Source organism: Tetrahymena thermophila (assembly GCF_000189635.1).
Source record: "Tetrahymena thermophila SB210 genomic scaffold scf_8254579, whole genome shotgun sequence".
In the NCBI taxonomy this organism is placed as follows: Eukaryota; Ciliophora; class Oligohymenophorea; order Hymenostomatida; family Tetrahymenidae; genus Tetrahymena; species Tetrahymena thermophila.
In genome coordinates this window covers 188,944-201,253 of record NW_002476350.1, presented here as the reverse complement: position 1 = coordinate 201,253, position 12,310 = coordinate 188,944, and the positions used below count along the sequence as shown (strand labels likewise).

At 24.4% G+C, this 12,310-nt stretch overlaps 4 protein-coding genes across 4 annotated transcripts; all 4 read right to left on the bottom strand. All coding sequences in view use genetic code 6, as the record gives it.

Moving 5' to 3' along the window:
* Positions 1-105: 105 nt before the first annotated feature.
* On the bottom strand, positions 106-1,286 carry TTHERM_00666640 (3-hydroxyacyl-CoA dehydrogenase; the record flags this gene model as incomplete). Its single annotated transcript, XM_001020033.3, has 5 exons — positions 106-238; positions 296-505; positions 555-796; positions 862-1,122; positions 1,242-1,286. 5 exons carry the CDS (start codon positions 1,284-1,286, stop codon positions 106-108), a joined length of 891 nt encoding a protein of 296 aa, XP_001020033.1.
* A 761-nt stretch (positions 1,287-2,047) lies between these two features.
* On the bottom strand, positions 2,048-4,465 carry TTHERM_000666639 (E1-E2 ATPase family protein; the record flags this gene model as incomplete). The annotated part of the gene is made up of 3 exons (XM_012798587.1): positions 2,048-3,576; positions 3,670-4,151; positions 4,203-4,465. 3 exons carry the CDS (start codon positions 4,463-4,465, stop codon positions 2,048-2,050), a joined length of 2,274 nt encoding a protein of 757 aa, XP_012654041.1.
* A 311-nt stretch (positions 4,466-4,776) lies between these two features.
* Positions 4,777-8,684, bottom strand: TTHERM_00666630 (E1-E2 ATPase family protein; the record flags this gene model as incomplete). The annotated part of the gene is made up of 8 exons (XM_001020032.2): positions 4,777-5,549; positions 5,613-5,994; positions 6,063-6,911; positions 6,973-7,112; positions 7,189-7,469; positions 7,523-7,580; positions 7,719-8,116; positions 8,260-8,684. The coding sequence occupies 8 exons, from the start codon at positions 8,682-8,684 to the stop codon at positions 4,777-4,779; spliced, it is 3,306 nt and encodes a 1,101-aa protein (XP_001020032.2).
* Positions 8,685-11,297: 2,613 nt separating this feature from the next.
* TTHERM_000666629 (transmembrane protein, putative) lies at positions 11,298-11,876 on the bottom strand (the record flags this gene model as incomplete). The annotated part of the gene is made up of 1 exon (XM_012798586.1): positions 11,298-11,876. One exon carries the CDS (start codon positions 11,874-11,876, stop codon positions 11,298-11,300), a length of 579 nt encoding a protein of 192 aa, XP_012654040.1.
* Positions 11,877-12,310: the final 434 nt, after the last annotated feature.

Genomic DNA, 12,310 nt, shown 5'->3' with positions numbered 1-12,310 from the left:
TCTTTCGAAGTTTTAGCAAATATTAAATTTATTTCTCGTAATAATGTTGTTTGTCGCTTAGAATAAAAAGGCATATATATATTTGTTAATAAATATTAAAATAGATCAGTATTTGTAGAAACCTCTACCACTCTTCTTTCCTAAGTAGCCAGCATTAACGTAGTTAACGAGCAAGGGGCAAGGTCTGTACTTAGAATCACCCAATTCAGTATGTAAGACTTACATGATCAATAAACAGCTATTTAAAATATGAAAAAATCTTGAAAAATAATTGAAAAAAATAATTTTATTTTACGTGTCCAAACCGATGAAATCAGCCAAAGTGAGGGGACCCATAGGAACGTTAGTACCAAGCTTCATGGCCTAATCAATATCAGCAACAGTAGCTACACCTTCAAACAAAGCATAAACAGCTTCGTTGATGTATGGCATTAAAGTTCTGTTAAGGATGAAACCCGGAATATCATTAGCCAAAACAGTGGTCTTACCCAATTTATGAGATAAGCTTTATCAAAAAATATTTTAACATTTAAAAAGATAAAGATCTAACTTACTCTAAGGTGGTTTAAAGAGTTTCATCGGAAGTTTGAAGACCTTTAATGATTTCAATGAGCTTCATGACTGGGACGGGGTTCATGAAGTGCATACCAATAACCTTTTCAGGACGCTTGGTGGTTGCAGCAATTTTGGTCAAAGAAATGGAGGAGGTGTTGGAAGCCAAAATAGTATCAGGCTTGGTAATTTGATCCAAAGTGGTGAAGATATTTTTCTTGACTTCAAACTTTTCTGTGACAGCCTAAAATTATAATAATATATGAAGTGATAAGTTTAATATTAAAACCATTAATTATGTGGAATTACTTCGACAACAAAGTCAGCATCGTTTAAATCTTCAAGCTTTGTGAAGTAAGAGAAACGAGAGAGCATTTAGTGCTTTTCTTCGCTGGTCATACGATTTTTAGCAATTTCCTTGTCACACCAGCTTTCAGTGAACTTTCTGCTGCCAGAGAGAGCCTTTTCAGTGGAGTCAACAATCTTGACATTCAAACCACCAATCTTGTTGGCAACGATTGCAATACCAGTACCCATTTGACCAGCACCAACGACTGCGAAGTTTTTAACCTGTTTAATTTATTAACAAATTATTATAATCACGAATTGTTTGAATTATCTAATTCTGAATTATTTTTCTATTCTAAAAGCAGATTTATGTTTTATAAATGAAGGAATTTGTTTGTTACATTAGCTGCTGAGGAGAACTTAGCTATACTTTTAGTGAAGAGCATTTTTTTAACGTTATAAAATAAATATGTACTTTTTATGATTTTGAAGATTTTTAATGTTTTTATTTAATTTATTATTTATATCGGATATAAGGTGAGAGATATTTAAAAAGATATTTTCTTAAAGAGTCCAAAAGTGCGTGTTATTGGTTTTTATTTGTTTCCTGATGGACTGTTTATTAAAACTAAGAATTCTAAACAAATTGAATAGAATTTCAAGTAATTGCATATCTATACTTACTTGAAAAATTGAATTAAAAGAAAATTAATGTAAAAAGTTAAGAAATAAAAAAAGAAAGAAATAAGGAAAGTTCCAAAATATAGCTGAAGGATTCAAAATTAAATGAGCCAACATAGCTGTTTTCATTTACAATAAATTTATAAAACTAAGTACAAAGATTAATTTAGTAAAAATAATATAATTTTATAATATATTCAGAATCTTGTTATCATTATTAATAATAGGAATGAGTTATTTAGTTATATAGTTTCAAATTCAAATAATGCATGTATTTTTTATGTACAATTTATATTATTAATTTAACATCGTCAGAAATATTTTGCTACTCTTAAATATTTACTAACTATTTCTAGCTTCAATTTTGATGATGCAATTTTTTTGATATTAATCTGCTACATAAGAGTACTATTTAATTTTATTTTATTCGCATCTCTAGAATAAATCTAATATACTTCTTCAGGATTTTATTGGTAGAGACTTTTACAAAGTGAGCAAAATATTCTACATTATTAATTGTTTCTCCTCATTTATTATAATTTTATTTTATTTCATTTTTTGTTTCACGTGAGCTGTTTTTGTCTTCTTGCTCAGAATCTTCGTTATCCGTTTGCAAGAATGCAATTGTTGAAGGGTCACTTAAATCATATGTAGAATCGAAGCATTGTTTCATTAGGGGAATTAATTTATTAATTTGTATTTTTGATATTTATTTAGAGGAAGAAGAAGAAGTAGCAGTAGTAGTATCAGTATATTTTTCAATTTGATGAAATATCTCAGTGCTCTCCTTTTATTCAATTGCATCAAGCAAAATTTTATTTGAGGATTTCATGATACTTAAATTAACTTAGAGATCATTTAATTAAGAATTTATTTTTTATACCAGAGATTCAACCATCTCTAATGCTTTATTGCTATTTTTAGGATATTACAAATCATCTTCGTTGCAATGTTAATTCTAGTTAGGATCTTTTTCTTTTTTAATAATTCTACTTTCTACATTCAAACTATTCTTTTGCCTCTGGCTAATTTGATTATATATTGGGTGTTTTGGAGCATTTGTTAAAATGGATCCTAGAAATCCCTTGCCTAGATCCTATCCTTCTCTCCTCAGCTTTGAAAAATTCACAAAAATCTTGTTAAATTATTATTTGTTAATTGCTTACTGAATGGGGTTACTTGCTTGATTTTACTTTGCTTTTTCTGAATTTTCATTTGTTTAAAAATTAGTTGAATCAAAATTAGTTGTATTGTTTATTCTCCGATTCTTTGATAATTAACCAGCATTTTCTTCTAAATTAGAATAAATATGCTAAATACTATTTGCAAGAATATTATTTTATTTTTATATTATTTGCTATCGTTTACGAATCTGGCTATTCCTATTACTTGCTTGTAAAGTCTCCTTGTTTGATTAATTTTCACTTAGAACGGAATTGATTAATACTCCTTTTACTCTTTTAGACGGAGTATTTGAGGAATATCTATTGTGTTTGTAGATAATATTTTGATTTGTGCATATTGTATTATTTTTTGTTCTGTTGAGATTGCTTAGTTTATTGGTGTTTCCTTAGTTATTATCTTTACTATTGTAAGTTATAGTAGCCGTTACGCTCTAGGATATCTAGTTGTTATTACTGTTATTTCCAGACTATTTTTGGGTTTTTGGCAGAATATTGTTTTAAAATAGCTCAGTTGCCTTAGAAGTGCTGATTTTAAATTCACCGAAATGAAAATGATTATTCTAATTTATACCTCTATCGCTACTTAAAAAAGGAAGAGTCTTAGGATTAATACTTTGTATCGCTTTTTGATCTATAGCATTAACATCGTTCACATCTATAATTGGAGTGGCTGAATTCTTTATGCGTCCATTAGCGAAACTTGTAGTAGTTGCAGTTGAGTTATATCCTAAATTTCCTTCTCTTTTCCCAGTTAAAAATGATGAGTCGATGACTTTATTTTTGACACGATTCTATCTTAAAGTTTCAGTGTTTGACTTGAAAGACGTTTCCAAATTAGCACGAGCTTAATTCTTAACTTAATCATGCTGAACTAAGATAATAATTTAAATATTTTAGTTATATTAAGAATATGAGTAGTTAGTTAGTTAGTTAATATTTTATTTGGAATGTAAGGAATAAATACTTTTAAAAACAAAAGAATTTGCAATAGCTTTATTGGGTGAGTGTGCTTTGAATCTGTTTGAAAAATTCGTTTTATAATCTTTCTATTCCTCTTAATCAAACTGAATCGGAGAAACTGCTAGCTTTTTAGAAGCCCCATTAGTTTGTATATTGCAGAGTTCTTGTTTCTAGCCATTCTAATTGTTTATCTCAGCTTACAAATAATTATCTTTATCTTACTTCATATAAGCATAATTCTGATTTAATTGTAAATTTTGCTAATCCTCTTCCCTCTATTTTTGGCAAGAGCTACCTCGCACTTTAAAACTGATTGGAGTTCTCCTTTTTGTTACAGATTTAGCATAAATTCTATTGTTCACCTGAGCATTTTTAATTTTAATATATCCCTCTTTCAAATTCATATCATTAAATATTTTTCCATCTTCATTATTACATATTTCTATAAAATCACATAATTATGCATTATTAGAGCTGAATCTGCGCCTAAATGATAAAAAAATATTTAATTGACATATTTTGAAGTGAATTTAATACCGATAAATTATCTTAGGAGAATTCTAGTTGCTTTTTTGTTTCTCTTATTCAAAAAACTATGTTGTTTCATCATTTTATTCATAATAATCCTACATATGCTAAACAAGTAAAGTGGTTTTTTAGTAATAATTAGTTAATACACTTTCAATAAATTGAATATAATCACATTAAATTAAATTAATACTGCTATAATATTAATTATTAAATTGAAAAGCTATTAGTTATGAGTAATGAGTATTTATTATCAATATATCAATACCCATTGAAGTCTAAATATCATAGAATTTTATTTTAAAATACAAGAAAAATAAAAACAAAAAATGTCAACAAAAGTAATTGCTACTTTTTTCAATCAAAATAATAATTAAAAATATTTTTTTAATAAATTTTAATTTGCTTTTAATTGAAAGTCAAAAATAAATTTTTAAAAAATTAGTTAATTTTTTATTTTTTAATTAAAATCTTTATTAAAATAAATAAGCTATTTTTCCAATAATTAATTTTAAATAATACATTAAATTTACTTTTTAGCTCAACATTTATCAAAAAAATACGAAAATATTCCATTTTATTATCAGATTTATAATTTTTAATACAAATTAAATGTTATTTGTTATTATTTGTTTTGATACTTCTTTTGATAGGCTTTAGAGAATAGATTTTTAGTGAATATGAAATCGAATAAGTAAATTATCATTCCAAATCCATGGAGACTAAAGAAAATCTTGATTTCTGCATCATTATCATATATAGGCTTTAAGTTCATAGATGATACGTTAATTTTATCTGTAAATATTATGATGTTAGCGTATAAAGCTTACAGTAAGACTGAGATGAAAAATAAGTAATTTTTAAAAATAGGTTGCTTGATAGGTGAGCTTCTATAATTAGATAAATAAATGTAAAGATAATTCACTAAGACAGCTATGAACATGAGAGTATTTTCCTGCCCTATTATAGCTAAATGCCCATTACTTTAAAGTTATGTAGTAGGTATGTAATTAGGACTATCTTAAAGTATATTTAAAATAACAACAAACTGGCAACTAAACACCAATAATGAAAAAACCATGGAAATAAGGGTGTGGATTCCAAAAAAGTCATCATCAATAGTTATTTTCTAGAGGTTTTTGACAGGCTTACTCAAGCCATATAAAATATAATTCATGGTGTATCCAAAGATATAGCCTTACCAAGTCATCTAAAAATCTCCAAGACCACTATAAAAGTAACTTAAAGCCAAAAAACACATAAATCTTAATATACCAATTTAAATGTATCCTTTAAATATTTCTCTGCTAGTTTAGAGAACAGCCCTACCTTCCAAAAGTATTTATTTAACACATTCTTATTAAATATTTTTAAAAAAAGATTTAACAATTACTTTTTAAATAAAATAATTTAAATTACCTATTGAAGGATATTTAGAAATGTATGGGGCAGAAAACTGTCCATCTGCATCAGAAAAAGAAATACCTATATCAGCTTCTCTTATTGCAGAGCAGTCATTTGCACCATCTCCAACCATACAAACATTTTATCCCAATTCTTTAACTTATTTTACAACCAAAGCCTTCTATTCAGGAGATGTTCTTGCAAATATTTAAGAATGCAGAATCAATAATTTGTAAAAAGATTCTAGCTTTTAATTTGATTATTGCTGAATTGCACCTTATGCATGCTCTTTAGGAATTTAAAGACGATCTTAGAAAAAGCTTTATGCACTACCTGTCATACAAAAACTTTTATTTTGCTTAATAGAATCCACACAAAAACTAATTTATTGTTGTAGCTTTGTTTAAAAAATAATAATAATGATTAAATTTTAAAAGAATATGATTTATTCAATTAATTAATTACTATTTATTCTTAGTTTCCTTGAAATGTAATCTCGGTTTTATGACCTTCTTCATTTATTTCATAAATATTTAAAAATTCAGATTATTATTTAGCATGATCTAATAAAATTATGCTATTTGTGTCTTTTAAAATTGAACACTCTTCTGCTATCTTTATCGTAGTAATAGGATTATCTCCAGATATTATCTTGATTTTTAATTCAGCTTATTTAAGCTCTTCAATAACCTACTTTGTGTCCTTTTTAAGATTATTCTTGAATATCAAAAATCCTGAAAAGCAAATATCTTTTTCCTAGTCTGAGCGCTGCATTTTGATAAAATTCTCCAAATTATCGAAAGAAAGTTCCTTATATCCTAAACCTAAAACTCTATAACCTTTAACAGCAAATTAATGTAGTTTCTGAAGATAGGCTTCCTTTTATTCTTAAGAGTGGCATCTAGATATAATGACTTCAGGAGAGCCTTTAATAAAAAGATAATATTTATTTTTCTATGTATCTTAACTCACCACACTCATAGACTGAAATTCCGAATGAAATTCATTAACTAATAGAGAGTAGAGTTTATTATCCTTTTTTGATGCAAAAGGTAGCTTTTTTTCTTAGTCATGACCTATGGTCCATCCACTGAACTAAACCATTTAAATATCAATCGGATCTCCTACAATTGTTTCTTGGTCATCCGAAGCAGAAGCTTAGTGGCAAATCCCAAGTATTTTATCAATAATTTCGTTTGAATGAGAATTCTCATCTTTACCCACGATTGTTAAATTTTCATGCTAAGGAAGAGAATACCCGATTATTTCCACAAAATTTTCAGTAAGCGTTCCTGTTTTGTCAAAGCAAATTGTCTTAATAATTTTAAAAAAATAAAACTTTTAACTATTGATAACAAGGTATTTATTTATTTACCTAGATACGTCCTGCCTATATTTACTTCATAGGATCTGATCCCAATATATTTTTAGTTTTTAACCTCATTAAACCAAAAAATATCATAGCATTAATGATAATAGGAACTGCTGGTGGTACGCAAAACTGAATCATGTCAACTATTTATTATATATTAGATTTCAATTAAATAAATAAATATAAAAATCCAAAAAAATGCAAACAAAATTTAATTACGATATCTAAGCGTTATTTACCAATTAGAAAGATTAATATTGTAGTATTAGTAAAGGACACAGAAGAAAGCAATAGAACAGAATAGTACCATCAGTAAGCTAAACTTAGCGCCTTGTAAAACAAAGCGCTTATCAAAAGGCTTAGGATAAAGCAAGGCTCTAATAATTTATCCTTTAAAACTACTTAGGCTTGTTCTAACTACTAGAGCTTTAGCTGAATCCATTTCTAATTTTATAATTGAAGTTCCTTCAAGTAATACCTAAGATTTTTAATTTTCATACCTATAAAAAGTGATATTAATTAAGTGTAATTAATTATATGGAATAAAATTTACTTGAATGTTAAGTCAGAATTTGAAGGTAGTGGGCTCTTTATCACAGGAATACTTTCACCTATTTTATTTAATATTAAATTAAAAGATATCTTTAACATAAATAAAACCAAAATTAAAATTTTCTAAATTTTGAAGAAAAAGAACAAGAAGAATGTTAATTAATTTGTAAAACTTTGTTTTAATTTTTTTAATTTACCTGTTATATTTGCTTCGTTAACTTACATCTATCCCTCTAAAAGAATGCAATCAAAAGGAAGAGTTATGTTTTGGTTTATGATAATTATATCTCCTGGTACCAACTCGGTTGAAGAAACAGTTTGAATACCATTTGACCTTTGAACTTAAACTTATAAATCATGCATACAAGCTTCTTTAAGTTACTATTTAGTCTTTCTAACAAAAATATAAATAATAGACATAATGATAATTTATGCACTTAAAGCTATGGCAAAGAAGGAGTAAAAAAGCTAAAGCAGTAAAACAAGCTATCCAAAATAGAAAATAAAATTCATAGGTTGAAACATCTATGAACCCATATATTCAAAGTATGAAGGAACTTTAATTTCTATAAAGCTTTTTCCAAAAAGCTATATCCTAATGTTAAAAAAAATTAAATTCATTCTTCATTTTATATTTGCCAAAAAAAATATCTTTTCCATTATTTAAAACTTATTTTTCCTACAATTCTTCTTTGAATGAAATAATCATAAAAAATAGTAAATTAATTAATTAATTACTTTTATTCGATTTCTTGAGGGTCTTATGGCGAGCTCTTGGCGATTTCAGATATCTTTTTACCCTCGATTTCTAACTAAAGAGCTTAGAATGAATGCTCACTTTGATCATAAAAGTATTTTATTTTTCTATTTAAAAAATATGTTTATAATGTTCTGTCCTTTATTTAGCTATTTAATTTCTCAATTTAAAACTTGTCGTTTGTTGTTTGAACTAGTACGTGAGTTGAAGTTTCAATACAATTTTGCGTTGAATAGAAGAAATATTTTTTCAAATTGATATTGAAATAGCACACAATCGAGGATATACCAAATGAAAAAATAGTAACTAAATAAAAAGTAAGCCTTTTTAGTCTGAGAAATTCAACTTATTTAATAGTTAGATCACCTTCGACCTAAGATTTTAGAATAGTAGGATGTCTAATCATTTTAAATATTTTTTATTTAATTTTTGTTTATTAAATTATTTATATGATTTTTCACAATCAATTTGGTTTTTGTATTTGTATTTATTTGGAAATTTTTGAATTGCAAATTACTGAGGCCATTAAAATTTTATTAAAGAATTATTAATTTTTAAAAAAATCAACTGTTTGTGTTATTTGTTTAGATTCTATTTCAATATTTCAATGGAGTAATTGACAGAAATTTCAAACTTAGAGAAAAATATAAATTTCAATTTAATTTAATTTACTCACAATTAATATGCCAGCCACTCAGAATTTTATATAAAATGAATTAATTTATGATTAAAATCCTACTACCAACATATGAATATTATCAATTATAAGTAATCAAAAAACAAAAATCAACTATTTTAATTATTATAATTAATTAATTTATAAACAAATAAATAAATATACTTTATAAACAATTAATTATTTCTGTAATCTTATGATGGATGGATTCATATTATTCTAAATATTATTTCTTAAAAAGCCACTCTATAATAAACATTTAGAATATTTTTTTTTTTAAATAATACAAAAGCACTATGATGCAAGTAAATTAAATATTTAGAAAGTTTTATTAAAAGTTACTAAAATAATTTATGGTGTTACTTATATTTTACTTACCCGTTATCAAAAGAAATATTAAGGTTTGATCAGAATTTTGTTTTATTAATAATATGTTAATTGCAGTCGTATTTTTTAATCTAAATTTTATAAAATTAATAACCTTGACAACAGTAAATCCTAATGATGTCTGAATTACTATAAATTATTTAAAAATAAATAAAATGGTAAAAGCTGGAGAAACATTAGTGTTCTGAATTTTTTTTTTATACTTCAGATAGAGAAAATATTTTTGTAAAATAAATCTAACAAAAAGATTTTCCAAGTTAAATTGTGCTTTGCTCGAAAAATGAAATTATTAATATATTCACAGCTCTCACAGACAATAAATTAAAAAAGACTTAAATAGTCAGTGGGTCACTAAAAAATTTTAAAGACACATCTGTATCAAATCTTTATATTACTCAAAATAACAACCAGATATGCCAGATAGTTCTTTTAACTTTATAACAATCTTTAAGAGCTTAGTACAGAACTTTTTGTTAGACTATATTCATGAAGCTGAAAACAATTTAATAAAATTAAAAATCATAAATATTTAAAGGGAGGAAGATTCTAAAATTGAAACATTAACTAAGTGCTTGCTTTATATTTTAACTATTGAAATAATAAAGGTTTAGTTTGGAGTAAAAGGATAGATACTAACTAAACAGCAGATAATTTTTTTTATGAATAAGAATTTATAATAACTTAATACATTTTTATCAAATTAAATTTTACCTTTAATTAGAAAAAAAGATTAATCAAGATTTTAATAAAATAATAAATTCAAATGGAAATCATAAAAACCTTTAAAATTGGATTTTAAAATATTTTACCTATTTATTTGCCCTATTTTTAAAGTGAAATTATTATAACTTAAAGATATTAAGTTTCATTATCTTAATTTATGGAACCTCTTTAAAAGATTTAAAGCAATACCTTTAGTAAATTGCTCTATCTTAAGCTAGGCCTTTATAATTTAGAGCAACATCAAAAAAATAATTGAATATACTATTTTTAGAAAAATTCGATGATTTTTAAAAAGGTATCCTAATCTAGCTTATCTATTTTACAGTATATTTAATTCATTAATAAGATTAATGGTTGATTTAAAAACTAACAAATAGGATTTTTTAAAATATATTAGATTGTTATAAATAGAGTAAGTATCTTACTTACTTTATTATGACTATTCAGAATAAATAAATTTTATAAAGCTATTTTATAATTTTTTTTTTCTTGTTTTTAATAGGACTAGACAAATATAAAATATTCATTTTTGGAGATAGTTTCTTCAATAAAAGAAATAGTAAAAACTATTATTATTATATTTCTTATATTTACATTGCAACATTTATAAAATGTAAACGAGATTAAGATTTATATTAAATTATTAAGAAACACCTCATATTTATACTTGTGATATATAATTTGTTTTTAAGGTAATAATTTTTAATTATATATTAGTAAATATGTAATATTATCAACTAATTTCGTTACCTTTAAGAAGTGTAATTGAGAATTATATAAAGTAAATGCTTTCTTTGATTGTAAACGATATTAATGACTTTTATTTTTAATTAAAAAACGATGCAAATTTTACCTCTTTTAATCAACTTATACTCGATTTTACATTTTTTTAACTTTTATTTTCTCAAAAATTCAAATAAAAAAATACTTTTTTTTTTCTTCTTCTTCTTCTAACAATAAAAGTAATTTATTATATTGTAATATAAAAAAATGTTTTTTTTAATTTATAATAGAATTTCATTCATTAAATTTCTTTTTTTTATAATTTAAGAAGAATTTTTGAAATTTTGAATTACTTTCTTTTTACCTCTTAACTATTTTTAAATTTAATTTATTTCAAGAGGAAAAAAAGTACTCTCTGTTCAGAAAAAAGCTTATAATAATTTAATTAAAAAAAAAAATCAAAAAAGAAAGGAAATAAGAATCGGTGGCAAGGTGAATATTTTTAACAATTCATACGAAAATGTATATTTATGTCTAACCTCTTCGTTGTGGGGATGAAAGAGGTTACCAAAGTTTTTAATACAATAAATAAAGGGTTAGATCTCCCTAAGTTTTTAAATCCGGCCCAAAACTACTCAGGCATAAATATTCATTTTCATGAAGATTAAAGCAAATTATCGCAATTAATTAATATAATTAATTAGCGGTTGTTTTTTCAAAATGTCTACATTCACCGTCTAAAACAAAACAAATTATCCATAATTTGCAAGACAGCCCAGATGATGTCTATTACTTTCGCATCAATATATAAAAAGTATTTTTTACTAGGAACTGAGACATGACATGGAGACACACAGAAGAAAAAGATATTTTAAAGTGGTGGACTATCAAGAAAGATTAAAATAAATAAAAAGAAAATAAATAAATAAAAATAAATAAAAATAAAATAAAATAAAAGAATTAAATAAATAAATAAATAAATAAATAAGCAGATAAATAAAAATAAACAAATTAATAAAAAATAACCAATTAAAATAAAAACAGAAAAACAAGATTAAACAGATGAGATATTAGATTAAAAAAGAACATATAAAATAAAAAATAAAATAAAACAAAAGAAAAGAAAAGCAAAATTAAAAAAAATAAATAATTAGCAGAGAAATTCAAATTAATTTTTAATTTAGATATTTATTAAACAAAAATATTCAGTCAAATTAAATTAAATAATAAGTTTCGAAAATTTAAATTTAAATTTATTTTCTTTTTATCATAATTTTCAGAAAAAAGGCTGTAACAAAATTTAATTAAATTCATAATCTAAATTCATTATCTTTAATAAAATATCTTTAAATTTAAACAACAAAAAAAATAAATTTTAGATAAATATGCTATTTTTTATTTTTTGTATTCAAATATTTCATTTTTTAATATTTTTGGTTTTTTTCTATTTAAGAATGTACTCTACTCTTTATGTGAAAAGACTTTCAAAATAATTATTTGATGTTTTTTGTTATGAAAAAAAT